Raw genomic sequence first — 16910 nt, forward strand, 5'->3', positions numbered from 1 at the left:
ATGGTTAAAAGTATCACAACTATGCAGCCATTTAAAAGGTCAAGGTACCTCTGTATGTACTGACAAGGGAAATGTTCACAATATAGAATTAAGTTTTAAAAAAGAAATAAAATAGCATGTAGAGTAAGTTTTTAATAAAAAAGATACACACTAAATTAGTTACCACTGAGGTGAAACAAGAAGGTATAAATGAAACACCTTCGCTTTTCACAATTCTGAATGGTTGGAACTGTTTTTTACAATAAACTGTTTTTTACAATAAATAACCCTTATCTTAGGAAAATAAGTTTAAATATAGAGAACTTTTATGTACAAAGTTGTCCTCTACAGGATTACTTTAACGGTGATGAATTAGAAGCAAACTAAAAGTCCTATTTCAAAGTGATGGTCAATGAAAACTAAAACATATTCACTTAATTAAATATCATATCCTCATAATATTCAAATCACAGGATAGTATATGTATACATGTATATATATACATATATATATATAAATTTTACTTTATAGTTTTATTTTTTTAAGTATAGCAAAGAAATTAAATAAAAACACACCAGGGCTTCCCTGGTGGCGCAGTGGTTGAGAGTCCGCCTGCCGATCCAGGGGACGCCAGTTCGTGCCCCGGTCCGGGAGGATCCCACATGCCGCGGAGTGGCTAGGGCCGTGAGCCTGTGCTCCGAAACGGGAGAGGCCACAACAGTGAGAGGCCAGCGTACCGCAAAAATAAATAAATAAATTAAAAATAAAAACACACCAAAATGTAAAACACAATTGTGATTGGACAATGGGACTATGAGTGATTTATTTTCTTCCTTTCTGCATTTTCCAAGTTAAAAAATATAGATAGCTGCTATTTTACTACCCAAATTAAAATTTTTGTATTAAAGTTAATTGATGGTATATTTCATTTCAGACCTCTGTTTCTGCATAGACAGTGATGACCTCACACATTAGGAAAATAACTGGAAGGACATGCTTAATAAAAGGACACTGTCATTATTCATGAAATATAAGACATGGTCTCATAATTTGCTTATGTGTGTTTTTTCTTCATAATTAAACCATGTAGGTTAAATCTAATTCTCTTTGACTACAGTGTGGCAAAGATTTTTGTATATAAATTAGGAAAACATACTTTTTAATAAACTCTGTAAGAAATTACAAGATATGGTCTGAAACACAGAATCTTTTGATAGATATACAAAGAGTTAAAATTTTATTTATACTGGGCAGATTAACCAATGACTGAGCATCAAAATGAACACCAAGTCATAAGCCAGTTAACTAAATCCTTGGCTCTGTGAATAAATAATTTCCTCTCCAAGACTGCATTAACTTGGGAACATTCATTAATGCCTCAAAATACATTACTTTAAAATTTGGAGAAGTACTTGGTACAATAGTTAGCACATAATAGACACTCAATAAATATTTGTGGAATTAAAAAATTGGTAGGGCTTCCCTGGTGGCGCATTGGTTGAGAGTCCGCCTGCCGATGCAGGGGACACAGGTTCGTGCCCCGGTCTGGGAAGATCCCACATGCCGTGGAGCGGCTGGGCCCGTGAGCCATGGCCGCTGAGCCCGCGCATCCGGAGCCTGTGCTCCGCAACGGGAGAGGCCACAACAGTGAGAGGCCTGCGTACCGCAAAAAAAAAAAAAAAAAAAAAAAAAGAATATCCAAGTAAATGTAGAGATATATGATGTCATTCTATGCAATGACTTAATACTGTAAGGATATCATCAACTCCAAATTAACCTATAAACTTAATGTAATTATAAGAAAATCCAATGGGACTTCAGCAAATTCAATCTAAACTGTAACTGGCAAAGTTTTATAAATGTAATAGACAAAATGAGAAGGGAACAAAATTTTTTTTTAATTTGTGAAAGTAGCCAAGAAAAATTTCACAAAGAATGAGACTGGCCCTACTAGACATCAAAACATGCCGTACACAGTAATTAAAACAATTTAGTGGAATTCCCTGGTAGTCCAGTGGTTAGGCTCCACGCTTTCACTGCCGAGGGCCGGGGTTCAATCCCTGGTTGGGGAACTAAGATCCCGTGGCCAAAAAAAAAACTAAAAATAAAATAAAAATAAATAAAATAAAACAATGTATTGTAGTATTAGTACAGAAACAGTTCAATGGAGTAGAACAAACAATCCAGAAATAGAACCAGGTGAGAACTTGATATGTAAGATTTAGAATCAGTAGAGGAAAGCTGAACTATTCAATAAATGGCACTGAGGCGAATGATTATCCACTTGGTGGCTGGACTGGAGGAGAGTCAATAATAACAGCTAATGTGTTTTGAGAGCTTATTACACGCCAGGCGCTGTTTTAAAAGCTTTACACACCTGCAAACACCCGGCCCTCGCTCTAGCTAACATTTTTGTTTTCTCATAGGAAAATTACTTCTCTCTAAATGATTTTTAAAATATGACTCATTCTGAATTTTGTATACTTAGAAGATAAAAAAATCTAATTTTAAAGTGAATAAACTAAAGATTGTGTGTTTTAATCCTATAGCTACCTCTAATTTGATTCAAGCTCGTACTGTAGCTCCATTTGGTCACATTCAAGGATCACAGCATTCTATTCTTAACCTTACAGAAGCATCTTAAGGCACATATCTCAAATGTATAAGGAGGTAGAATCCCTCATCTGTAGGTTTGATGGCAACCCGCCTATGCAGCCTTTGGTCTTTCGCCTCTTGGGTCACTGACAGTAAGCCTCTCTCATTCCAGAGGCAGGTCCACACCCCTCATAGTGACTTAAAAAGCAAAAGTTCCTTAATTCTCTTACCTCAAATTATCAACCTTTCTCTCTTCACTTTACAACCAAATTTCTCAAGTCTCCTTCCTTGCCTCCCATCTTCTCATCCTCTGGCAATCTTCTTTGAAATCCTCTCCAGCAACTACTTTACTGCAATGGCTCTTCCAAGTCACCAATGCCTTTCTAATTGAGAAATTCAGTGGTATCTCCCTCTCCTCAGTATTCATTTTAATTTGTTTCTCTGGCTGTCCTAACGTCATCATTAACCTTTCAATTCATTCAAATTCACAATTTCAAGGTCATTCTCCCCTTCACCATCCAATACACTCACGCACGTGCACACACATACATAAATTGGGGCCAAGACCTATTAATTCTACTTCTGCACTGTAACTTCCATTTGATTCCTCCCTTCCATCCTCACAACTGTTGATCTATTTCAGCCAACATCACCTCTCTCCTAAAAAAACTGCAATAACCTGATTGGTTTCCCTGACTCTAATTTCTCTTCTCCAATTCAATCTTCTGTCTGCCACCAGACATGACCTAAAACTAAAAATGTGATTCCTAAATAATAAAGCCCATGTATTGATACTTCATATTCCTAACTCCATACCTTTGTTTTATACTACCCCTTTTGCCTGAATTTCCTATTCCAAACCCCTTCCACCTATGGAATCTTACCCATCTTACAAAGCCAAGTCTATACAACTCTTTGTTTGGTTCCTAGTAAGACTGGGTATCTCCCATATCTCTATTATTTGTGCTTCTCCAACAGCCTTATCACTACTTATCACCAGCTGCCTTAAACTACTTAGTTGAGTACCACTATTCTAAGCTCTGGCATGCCTGTGCCACCCAGTATATGCAACGTTAGTTGAAGTGTTTATTAGCATTTTTTGAGATACACTTCTGCTATGGTTTGATGTTTGTCTTCCCAAAATCCATACGTTGACAACCTAATGCCCAAGGCGATGGTATTAGAAGGTGAGGCCTTTGGGAGGTGAGTAGGTCAAGAACCCCCATGAATGGAATTAGTACCTTTATAAAAGAGGGCCCAGAGAACTAGCTTGTCCCTTCCAGCAGGTGAGGATACAATGAGAAGTCTGTGACCCAGAAGAGGGCCCTCACTCAACCATGCTGGCACCCTGATCTTGGACTTCCAGTCTCTAAAACTGTGAGAAATAAATTTCTGTTGTTTATAAGCTACCCAGTCTCTGGTATTTTGTTACAGCAGCCCAAACAGACTAAGACAAGTTCATATAACATAAAATTCATCACTTTAAAGTGTACACTTCGGTGATTTTTAGTATATTCACTACATTGTGCAATTATCACCACTATCTAATTCCAGAACATTTCTAGCACTCCAGAAAGAAACCCTGTACCTATTAGCTATTTAATCCCCATTCTCCCCTGCCTCATCCCTTGGCAACCACTAATCTACATTCTCTTTCTATGGATTTGCCTATTCTGAACATTTCATATAAATAGAATCATACAATCTGTCATCTTTGTGATTGCTTCTTTCAATTAGCATAATATTTTCAAGATCATCTATGTTGTAGCAAGTGACAGCACTCCATTCCTTTTTGTGATCATATTCCACTGTATGGATAACCCACATTTGTTTTATCTATTCATTAGCTGATGGACATTGGGTTATTTCCACGTTTTGGCTATTATGAATAATGCTGCTATGAACATTCATGTACAAGTTTATGTATGAACATATATTTTCAACTCACTTGGTTATATAGCTAGGAGAATTGCTGGATCATTCTATGTTTAACTTTTTGAAGAACTGCCGAACTGTTTCCCACAATGGCTGCTCCATTTTACATTTCCACCAACAGTGTATGAGGGTCCCAAATTCTCTACACTGTCACCAACACTTTTTTTTTTTTAACTATAGCCATCCTAGTGGGTGTGAGGTAGTATCCCATTGTGGGATTTGATTTATATTTCTCTAATGACTATGATGCTGAACATCTTTTCATGTGCTTATTAGTCATTTTCACATCTTTTTTGGAGAAATATCTATTCAAATCCTCTGCCCATTTTAAAATAGAGTTTCTTTTTATTGTTGAGTTATAACGGTTCTTTATACATTCTGGATACTAGACCATTATCAGACATATGATTTATAAATATTTTCTCCCATTCTGTGGGTTGTCTCTTCACTTTCTTGATGCATGATAATTTTAAATTTTGATGAAATCTAATTTATCTATTTTTCCCTTTGGTGCTTGTGCTTTTTGTGTCGTATCTTTTTTTAAAAAATCACTGTTTAATGCAAGGTCATGCAGATTTTCACCTTTGTTTCCTTCTAAGAATTTTATAGATTTAGATCTTTGACCCATTCTGAGTTCATGTTTGTATGTGGTGTGAGGTAAGGGTCCAGGTTCATTCTTTTGCATGTAGATATCCAGTTGTCTCAGCATCACTTGTTAAAAAGACTATTCTTTCCCCACTGAATGGTCTTGGCCCTCTGTTGAAAATCAATTAACCATAAATGTATGGTTTTCTTCTGGACTCTCAATTCTATTCCACTGGTTTACATGACTATGTGACTATCCTTAGGCCAGTGCCATATCATCTTGATTACTGTACTTTATAATAAGTTTTGAAATCAGGAAGTGTGTCCTCCAACTTTACTCTTCTTTTTCTTTTTCAAATTGTTGTGGCTAAAATGGCTTTGCAACTCCATATGAATTTTAGGATCAGCTTGTCCACTTCTGGGAACAAAGCAGTTGGAATTTTGAAAGAGGCTGCACTGAATTTATAGATCAATTTTGGGAGTATTCCGATCCATGAACAGATTTTCATCTACGTTTCCTTCTAAGAAGATGTCTTTCCATGTATTTAGATCTTTAATTTCTTTCAATGTGTTTTATAGTTTTCAGTGTACAAATCTTACAATTCTTTGGTTAAACTTAGTCATAGGTATTTTGTTCTTTTTGATGCTATTGTAAATGGAACTGTTTTCTTAATTTTATTTTCAAATTGTTCATTGCTAGTGTATAGAAATGCAACTGATTTTTGTACATTGATCTTGTATCCTGCAACTTTATGGGATTCATTTTTTAGCTCTACGTTTTTTTCTTGTAAATTCTTTCATCTGTATATAGATATAATTTTCTTTCTTTCTAATTTGAATGCCTTTTTTACTCTTTTACTTAACTGCCCTATCTAGAACCTCCAAAATAGTGTTGAATAGAAGTGTAAGACAGCAGACATCCTTATCTTGTTCCTGATCTTAAAGGGGAAAGCTTTCAGTGTTCACCAGTAAGTATGATGTTAGCTGAGGGTTTCTGTGTTAGTTGAAATATATTTGTTGAACTGAATTTTGAGAGTGCCAACTCATAAGGTTGCTCTGAGAGTCTAACAAGAAAGGATCTGTGAAGGTGTTTTCAAAACTGTAAAATACCATTCATTCAATTTAAGATATTCTTATTTAGTAACTTAGTGTTCTTACTCTGAAAAGTTTACTCCAAATGTTCTTAAAGAAATCAAAACAATATTTGTGAAGCTTTTTTTTTTTTTTATTCCCAACATCCTGATGAAAGTTTGGCACCTACGTTCTTTTGAAGGGTGAAGAAGGAGAGAAGAATTTTTGCAGAAGGAATCAGAACAAGGATCCCAGGCCTTAGAGCCTCTCCCCAGTCCCAACCCCTAAGTCCCACAGCTCTGGGCTCTTCCCTTAGCGAGACACAGGGCATTCAGGAAAGTAGAAAGTTAGAGATGCAAGACAGGCAAGAAGCAAGAGGCAGCATGGTACAGAAGGTGGAACACAGGTTTCAGTAGAAAAAGTTAGCTGTGATTTCAGTTGTTCAGAAAAAAAAAAGAAAGAAAAAAAGTGAGATACCCGAAAATATTAGAAAGTCTACTAAATTTCACATCTTCAAAGCTGCAAAATCTATTGATTTACATCCATATTAATCTAAATTGCTGATGTTAATCTGAGTCACTATAATTAAACATGCTAATAATTCATGATGCAAGTGCCTGTAATACTGAGAGGTTTCTCTGTTTAATAAACTCAGCTTGATAGTATAAGAATAATATAATGGTATTATTTATATTTTTTGGTTATTTAGAAATAATTATTTATAAATAATTGAGTAAAAGATTGGCTGTCGGAAGGCAAAAAGGAATTACTACCCTACGTTTGTTCAATGGAACAAATATTTAATGAATACCTATAATGTTCCAGGCACTGTGCTCTGTGCAGGAGATGTTCAATTAACAATGAAGTAGTGGCTACTTTTTATATTTTTTGAATACTGAATAAAAATAAAATATTTATTAAAAACGTAAGATATAAAATACCAAGAAACAATCACCATGTTCCTACCACCTAGTTTAAGGAAAAAAACATTACCACTTCTTTAAATCAACTTTTTATTAAAGAAAACACAGATACAGAAAAGTACACACATTGTGTTTGGCTCAAAGAATTTCTGCAAAGTGAACACACCCAGAGTAACCAACACCCAGTTAAAGAAAGAGAACATTACCAACATCCCATACTGCCCCCTCCTTACCACTAGCTCTTCACCCCCAACCACAGATAACTGCTATCTTGTTTCTACCACCAGAGATAGAAATCAGAGTTTAGCCTGTTGAAAACTTTATATAAATGGAATCATATAGCTTGTATTATTTTGTGTGTGACTTCTACCCATCAATATTATGATTGTTAACACTCATCCATTTTGTTGCATGTAGCAATAGTTCATTTTCCTTGCTTTTTACAATATATAATTATATGAATATACCACCATTATTTATCCATGAGTTGTTTCCAGTTTTTAATTATGAATACTGTCACTAATAACATTACATGTCTTTTGAATAATATATGTATGCATTTCAATTGGATAGCTATACTCCCACCCCCACCCCCACATACACCCACTCCAGAAGAACTGCTGGATCACAAGCGTACATGCAAACGCTCAACCTTAGGGAATTTTGCCTAAGGTATACAAAGTGATGTTTTGATATAAGTATACCTTGTGTAATGATTACCACAACAAGCTAATAAACATATCCATCACCTCACAAAGTTACTTCTGTGTGTGCGTGTATGGTAAGAACACTTAAGATCTACTGTCTTAGCACACTTCTTTGGCGGTCCAGTGGTTAAGACTCCGCGCTTCCAACACAGGCAGCGCAGGTTCGATCCCTTGTCAGGAACTAAGACCCCACAAGCCACCCAGCACGGCCAAAAAAAAAGAAAGAAAAAGAAAGATCTGCTGTCTTAGCAAATTTCAAGAATACAACATCTTTTAATTAACTGTAATTACCATGCTATCTAGCATTGCAAATATTTTCCATGGAAAGGTCTGTCAAGGTACCTAATTCTCCATACTGCACGAAATAACTTACGCTTTCTTAAACGTCTGAAAATTGGATACAGGTGAAGAAGGTATTAAAGGAAAGGTAAGACAATAACGCTGAAATCTAGAAATAACAAGGTTGAGTATACATTTGGAAGGAAATCTGGAGAAAAAAATCTCGAACAATTTGTTAAAGTAAATTGGAGAGCTCAAAATCCTAAGTCAATGGTCCTCAACTTTAGCATACACCATCTTCAGAACTGTTAAGGGATTGCAAGGGCCCCACCTCCAGTATTTCTAATTTAATCAACCTCTGTGGGGTAAGAGAATCTGCACTTTTAACAAGTTCTCAGGTGATGCTGATTAGCTGGTCTGCAGATTCCACTTTGGGAATCATTGCACTAAGAGAAATAAACTTCATAAAAACAGAAATAATGGCAGGTTCATTTCCTTCTATAATAGAAGAGAAGAAAATACGGAAAAGAGACTTCAATAATGCTCTTGGTCCATTTCATCCTTTAACTTGGTAAAACTTTATAGTTAAGTTTATTTTGATGCTTTATAAGTAGTAAATTGATTGGAAGTCTATATAAACAAAAAAGTTATCAGACTCAATATTTGCAGATCGAGAAAAGGACTGTATCGGAGGCCAGCAGCTATTTAAAGTTAGATCTATGCTATATTAATGACTTGGATAACAGAATAAACAACAGTATTCAATAGTTGGCAGAGAACATAACATTAAAATCCAACTACAGACACTGTCCAAAATGATAATTTACTAAGGTATACAGAAATAAACATTCCCCCATTCAACAATCATTTACTAAATAACACTTTCATGCCAGGCTTTGTTCTAAACAGTGGGATCTAAGTCTGCTATCATCTCAAAAAATTTTGTCAATATTATTCTCTAGGAGAAAAGTAACTAGGATAACTAAATCGTTTTAATCTCCGCACTCAGATTTTTTTTGGAAGACCCAGAATTAGTGATAAGTTTTATTTTCATTGCTTGTCAAACCAAGTAAGAAAATGTTTGCTCATATGCCCATAACACTAAAAACACTTTACACTTTTAAAAAATCCACCAGCGATGGGAATTCCCTGGCGCTCCAGTGGTTAGGACTCTGCGCTTTCACTGCCGAGGACCCGGGTTCAATCCCTCATGGGGGAACTAAGATCCCATAAGCCACTTGGTCAAAAATAAATTAATAACAAATTAAAAAATAATAATCCATCAGTGAAATCCTAAAATTCTCTTTAATATTTAGTGATTTTATAAAGAAGTGAATGTTGGGTTTCAAAAATGACAACTTATTTCTTACTTTAATAATTTTCCTATTTTCTCCATTACCAAAGATCTACATAGCTAGTGCAAAATACATCAGAATTTTAGCACTTCATTCCGAATTTAGCAAAGGACCAAAACACCCTGCATTACTCATAAACAGCTAATGCTAATTCATCTGATTGCAAATCTATAGGGCACAAAGTTGCAATAAATTATTAGCACTTTTTGCTTAATGGCAAAAAAAAAACAGGAAAGAAAGGAGGGAGGGAAGAAAATCAGCTTATCAGCTTCCTAGAGTAATTCAGCTAAATTTTATTGAAATGATCTTTGTATCTGCCCGTATAAAATACTATAAAGAAAAATGTAAATCAATGGCAAAAGATAAATATAAAATTTTTTTTAAAGGAGGGATTAAGTTGCTCATAAACTTCATATGGAAAGGGCAAGAAATGCCAAATGAAGAAAAATGAGGGGGACTAACACTACCAGATAGCAAGAATAATTTTAAAGCTATGGTAATTAAAACAGTGGTATTGGTGCACATATAGACAAACAGAATAATGAAACAGAATAGAGTCTAGACTTACAGTGGATATAAAACAGAGGTAGCATTACAAATCAGTGGGAAAAAGGATGGAGTCAATACATGACATTGGGACAACTGGTTATACATATGGAAAAGATAAAATTAGCTTCCTAATTCACACCAAACACAAAAATAAATTCCAGATGAATCAAACACCAAAACCTTTTAAAAGAAAATCTTTCTAATTTCAAAGTGGGAAACGATCTGTTTTAAAACATACAAGTACACTACTTATAGAGGTTTAAAAAAATGGGTAGTTATAACTAAAATAAAATTTAAATCTAAAACACTGCAAACATGAAAAGATCACCACTGAACAGCCCAAAAGAAAAAAAATGGGCAAAGGATATGCAAACGTAATTCACAGAAGAGGAAACTCCGAAGACCAATATGAAGAATGCTCAATCTCACTAGTAATCAGGAAAAAAATGCAAATTTAAACAATATTATTTTACCCCTATCATATTGTAAAAATTAAAACGTCTGCAATATTAAGTGCTGGAGAGGACATGAGTATCAGGTACTCATATACTGCTGGTAAGACTGCAAACTGTTATAACTAGGTAAAGATAAAGGTCACTGATCACCCAGCAATTCTATGTAGCTATTCTACATAGGGTACATGTCCACATCTCTAGACCTATACCTTAAAGAAACTGTTACACTCATATGTAAGGAGACATATACAAGAATGTGTGCACCAGGAGAAATAAAATTGAAAACCACCTAAATTGTCCTCTGATAAGAAAACAGATAATTGTGGTATATTTACAAAATAGAATACTACACAATAAACAGAATTAACTAGCTCTATGTAATTTCAACATGACTAAATCTCAATCACAATTTTAAATGAAAAAATGCACGCTGTAGAAGGAAATATACATTATGACACCACTATATACATTTTTAAAACACAAAAAGCAATATATTAGTTATGGGCACAAACATACGTAGATGTGAACAGAAAGGATTTATACCAACTTTAGGGTAGTGGTTACTTCTGGAAAAGGTCAGTGGAATCAAGAAGGGATACAAAGGGGATTCAATTGAATCTATAAGGTTTTATTTCTAAAAGTTAAAAGATATAGAGCAAATTTCACAGTATGTAAACTTCCCTGGTGGTGCAGTGGTTAAGAATCCGCCTGCCAATGCAGGGGACATGGATTCAATCCCTGGTCCGGGAAGATCCCACATACCGCGGAGCAACTAAGCCCAGGCGCCACAACTACTGAGCCTGCACTCTAGAGCCCGCGAGCCACAACTACTGAGCCCTCGTGCCACAACTATGGAAGCCCATGCGCCTAAAGCCTGTGCTCTGCAACAAGAGAAGCCACCGCAATGAGAAGCACGTGCACCGCAACGAAGAGTAGCCCCTGCTGGCCGCAACTAGAAAAAGCCCGCGCACAGCAACGAAGACCCAACTAGCCAAAACTAAATAAATAAAATAAATTTTTTATAAAAAGAAGGGATACAAAGGGGATTCAACTGGATCTATAAGGTTTTATTTCTAAAAGATACAAAGCAAATACCACAATATGTAGACACAATCTGGATGATGGGCACATAGATATATGTATGTTATACTATTTTCTGTACTTTTCATCATGCTTGAAATCTCTTAAGGCGCATATGAATTATTCTTGTTTAAAGTGCATAGAGCTAGAAATAGTTATAGTCACACAAGGAATATTTAGTTTGCATCATAAAAAAAATAAGTTGAAAATGAGTTTAAATCACTAGGAAATTGAAGGCAGTGTAAGGTAGGTCTCAGAGCCCATTCAAGGGCATTAATACTGAAGTAGGATAAAGGACCTCATTAAGAGATTTTTACCTATACACATACCCAGAGTATGGACCCTTAAGAACAGCCTTATAGCAAGTGACTAGTGTATTGCCAATGTAGCTGTTTCCAAGGATTCACTGCTCTAACAATTCAAGAATTTTCAATAGTAAAATAATATACTTTCACCTTACACCTTTGCACCCTTACTTAAATACCTGAAAAAAGAATACATCCATCTTAAGCATAAATTCCTCTGGGTTTCAGAAAGGAGCTAGTTGATAGTGCTTAAAGAGTTCAATTTTATTTTCTAAAATGTATTGCATTTGAACATACTTTATAAAATCTCCACTAGAGTGATACACAAAAGCAATAACTACTGCATACAAGATTGCAGAGAGCTGATATGTTCCGGACAGTAAAACTCTTTTTTAGGAAATGGGACTACAAAACATTTTATATTATTTGTTTTGACTTGTGGTACTGCCCATGAGCTGTCCCCAATCTAGGACTTGTGTTCCAATCTGAAGGCTGGTTATTTGGTAAAGATGTCATTCACCCATAAAAATGTTATAAATGGTTAGGTTTCTGGACTAGGTTACAAAAACTTTTTCAATATACTGATATTAAATATACTAGCCTGACCTAGACAAACAGCCAGATTAGGTAAAACTTACCTCTAACATCCTTCTAAACCCCTTTCAACAGCTAAGAGAGTTCCCTCTCTTAGATTCCTATTTAACATCATCTTACTCCTATTTCTTAAAACAAATTACCTCCACTAGATGTAAGAATTTATGAAGAAAACAATCCCTTGGTTTTATTTTCATTAATGTATGTGTATTTTTAGAAAGGGACTGCTAAATTTCCAGTAAGTGAGATTTCTGGCAATTTTAAAAGAGAGAGTACAAAAAAGTTCAGGCACTGTGGAAAGCCTATCTTCTTCTCTTTCCTTTTTCTTCAGGAGTGGGGTGACAGTGGTAGTCTAAGGGGTCTGGAAAGCAACACCAAACAGAGAAGCTTTACTAAGGAGCTTCTCCCTGCCTAGAGTCAGCTCTCCTCAGCTATTAAGGCTACATTTCAGATTCTTTCCTCTGCTTCTGATTCCCTGATTCCAGAGCAATTGCAGCACGAGAGTTCTGAAAGACGGTGTGGAGGCCTAGGGCAGTGGCAGCCATCTGTACGTGGAGGTCTTTTATAAATAAGAGTCTATAGTCAATGTAAGTAATAAGAATTATAACTTTAGAATCTGATTTATTACTAGCAAAAATTTAAAACAGCTGAGAAAAACCTATTACCTAATTGAATCTTTTGAAAGGCCAAAAGGAACCAGATACGTTTAAATTAATTGATCGTGTTATAAAATGTATCCAACTTGTCATTCCATATTTTTCTCATATAATAAATACACTAAAACAATAATGACAAAAATTATTTTCTTTTAGGTTCTTTAGTTTTGAGATTAGGGGCTTCAAAGTATTTTAGGGATTAACCAATTTCTGATGACCTAGATGCTATATTGAATAACATCACACAGTTTATTCTTCAGTTTCCCAGATGGACTAAATATGATGCTTTCTTTTTTGGTCAGGAAAAGCAAAGGCCAAGATACACAGGTTACTAATGCTATCATCAGCAACACTGATACAAATCTTCAATAACAGAGTGAACATAAATACCGTTTACAAGCTGATGTCAGAATGCCAAAATTAACTAAACCAATCAAAAGCAGTAAAAACTCAAAATAACTTTTCTCCCATAAAAAGAGAATTACAACAAGGCTGACTGTATTTGTTAAACATGGATAGGTAGTTGTTAGACAATTATGGCTATAGGAAGAAAAGATAAGACCACTCAAGATGGGCCAAAGGTGCTTAAATTTTCCGAAAGATAGAAGGTAGTTTTTCAAAATTAAACTTTGACAGCAGGCAAGTTCTAGGTAAAGTAAATCTACTCTTCTTTATACCCTTGCAACTAAGTTGATGAACTGACCTGAATTCAAATGCTAATCCTGCTTCTTGCTGGCTGTGAACCTGGCAAGTTACTAAGTCCCTCTCTCTGAGTAAAACAAAGTTAATACTACCTATCTTGCAGGGTGGTTTTGTCATGATTAAATGAGATACATTTGTAGCTAAGCAATGGTACCCAAAGCACTAACCCTAGGCCCCAGGCAGGTGCAAAGCACTGATGATAGTAAGTAAAAAACTAACATGGTCTCTGCTTTCATGGAAAGCAAAGTCTAGTGGTAGAGGCAATCACACTAATAAATTTTAAATGACAGACATAAATATCTAAGGAAAGGAATTCAGTTCTTCAAGAGCATATTAACAAAGGATCCTGACTTAGTGGGGGATCATCAGAACAGGCCTCCCTTGAGGAGCTGAGTGATCTATGAGTAAGAGGTAAATGGTTGGGAGCAGAACATCACAAAGAAAGGAAACACACATGCAAAGACCCTGTGGTAAGAGGTTCAAGGAACTGAAAGGCTTATATAACCTGAGCATAGAGAGTAAGGCAGTGAGTAGAGATGCAGGAGCAGAACCACAAAGGGCCTTCAAGGCCCAGTTAAGGATTTAGTCTTCTCCCAAAAGTAATGACTGTTACTGAGGGAGGGGTTTAAGTAGCAATGGGCACGGGAGGGAATAATCAATGTGGTGAATGGCATAAGGAGGCCACTCGGGAGCTTCCCGAAGTAGTCCAGGCCAGAAATGATAGTAGTTTGGGAAAAGGGGGTGGAAATGAAGTTGTAGAGAGGTTGACAGATTGGAGAGATTTTTAGGATGTTAAAATGACAGAACCCATGTGACTAGTCCAGTGGGTGTTTTGGATACAGTTTAAAGCAGTAATGCCCAACCCAGATTCTTTGGCCCTAATAATTAATAATACCCTTTTCTGAGGGGGGAAACAGAACTCAGTGATGAATTTTCCTTGAGGGCAGAGGATATGGTAAGAGACATAAGTATAAAGAATGACCCACTCGCCCCCTCCTCAGGTTTCCAGCTTATATAAGTGGAATGCATTGTGATGCCATTCACTGAAATAAGAAACCCTGTAAAAATACTAATTAGGTGGGCTAAGACCATGGGTTTGAATTTGAACAAGTTGAGTTTGAGGTGCCTTGATTTTAAATAGTCAGTTTGACATACTGATCTGAAACTTAAATGATAGGTCTGCACTGCGAGTAAGATACTGAGAATCGTTGGCATCTAGATAGTAGTTGAAGCTGGGCTTAGAAGAGATTGCCTGGGGAGAAAACAGAGTGAGGAGACAGCCTTGAGGAACATCTGCACTGAATAACAGAGTAGAGGAGGGTGAGTCTGCAAAAGAGCAGTCTGACTAAAAACAGGAGGGAGGCTGAAGCCAAGGGAAGAACATTTTCCATGAAGGAGGCAACGGTCAACAATGTCCAACGCTGTTGAGGCATCAAGTAAGACAAGGAATGAAAAATGTCAGTTAAGTTTAGGGGCACGTTTCAGTGGGATGATAGGGCCAGAAATCAGGCTGCAGTGGGTTGAGGCGTGGGTAGGTGGCAAGCAAATGGGAGACAAATAAATGGAGACAAGATTTCTAGCTGTAAAGTGGGAAGAGAAAAGGTGACAGCTGTGGGAGTGGAGGGAGGGTTTACGATGGGAGAACCCTGAGTTTGTTAAGAGGGAGCAGGTGAATATAGAGGAATGGGGCTCCTTAGAAGCGGGGGAAAGAGAATCTGAAGCACATTTGGAGCAGCTGTAGATAAAAGGAGAGGCTGCGGGGAAAAGAAGAGAAACAGGCCTAATTATATGACCTTTAAGGTCTCTTCTCACTCTAGAATCTCCCGACTTAACAATTTCCTTTAGGGAGAACATTTGCGTGTATGCATAATCTATGCAAATTTATTCAAATATTCCAGTAGAAATAAATCAGTCAAGCACATCCTTATCCCCTAATGACGCAGTTAACGTCCCCAGGTTTATGACCAGTGTAATCTCTAGGCAGGATCCATCCCTCAGAGAGGTTTTTGCTCAACGCACACTGCAGTACACGCCAGAACAGGCCTTATCTCCCCTCGCCAAACCCATACTACCCCGCGATCTCAGAGGCTAAAGGAGGAAGTAAAATTTAAAACCCTGAAACTACAACATATCCTGCTGCATTCGAAACGGCTGTCATTCATAAAAGGAAAACGCGACACTCCAAATCCATCCCCACTCCAAGCTCAAGGCATTTCTGCCTGAGCCGGCAGTGACACGTCCCCCAGATGGCCGGGGTTCAACACTAAAAGTCATTTGCACCCCCTCTTCCTTTCTCAAGACCTTTTATTGTGAAGAACCAGAAATGGGTTCCTTCTGGTCCCTGTCATAGCCCTCGCCCCAATGCAGCAGACGGATCCCCCGCAGTTTTTCCAGAGGCGGCACCTAATAAGCCCTCGCAAGAGGGTGCGGAGAAACCCCTAGAGCCCTCAGACCGGCCTGGGACGGCCACGAGCCTGCCGCTAGCTTGAGAAGAGAGGGGGACAAGCCCCAAGGGATGTAAAGGGAGGATTAAGGGAGACCTAGGAGACCCGGGTAGCGAGGTGGTCTCCTCCCTCGAGCTTCTAACGGGGACGGAGTTTCTGAGGAGGGCTAATCCCCTGCCACCGCTCCCTCTTCCCAGCTTCTCTGGCCTGCCACCCCCCTTCACCGCCCCGTTTGCTCAGGCTCATTCCCCTCCCCTGGGGCTGTCTGGACCTCCAGTTACCCGTGAGCCAGGCACCCCCGCCTCGAACCGCGGCTCCTCGAACTGTACTCACCCGGCCCGCCATCTTCGCGGACACGTCCGGCTCCGCCGCTGCAGCCCGGCGCTCTGAAGAGCCCGCCCCCGCCGCGCGCGCACTCGCTGCCCGCTCTCGCGCAGGCGCGCAGCCGTCTAGACGCCGCGCACGCGCCCCGCCGCCCCCGCCCTGCAGTGCACGCGCGGGCTCGACGGCAGCCCGGGGCGGGCGGGGCGGTGGCGCCATTTTGAACGCGAGCTTCCGGGGCGGAGGGGCTTCTGGGTCTTTCACGTGTCTGCTGCAGACTTTGTCCAGAGCTCGTTTTGCGAATCTCATCACAACTGGCCGTTTGCGCCGGACTTTATAGGAAGTATAGGACGTTGATGCTTTTAATCACTGAGC

General features: G+C 38.0%; 1 protein-coding gene across 4 annotated transcripts in view; it reads right to left on the reverse strand.

The window, feature by feature from the left end:
- The window catches only part of NSF (N-ethylmaleimide sensitive factor, vesicle fusing ATPase), a 156799-nt gene extending 140140 nt beyond the window's left edge, over window positions 1-16659 (reverse strand). For all 4 annotated transcript variants that reach the window (XM_067715933.1, XM_067715934.1, XM_067715936.1 and 1 more), the window contains exon 1: window positions 16548-16659. In XM_067715933.1, coding sequence (XP_067572034.1) covers window positions 16548-16559 — 12 coding nt within the window. In that variant the 5' untranslated portion in view covers window positions 16560-16659. The remainder of the gene's footprint in view (window positions 1-16547) is intronic.
- Window positions 16660-16910: the final 251 nt, after the last annotated feature.

Source organism: Pseudorca crassidens, chromosome 19, assembly GCF_039906515.1.
Source record: "Pseudorca crassidens isolate mPseCra1 chromosome 19, mPseCra1.hap1, whole genome shotgun sequence".
NCBI classification, from domain to species: Eukaryota; Metazoa; Chordata; class Mammalia; order Artiodactyla; family Delphinidae; genus Pseudorca; species Pseudorca crassidens.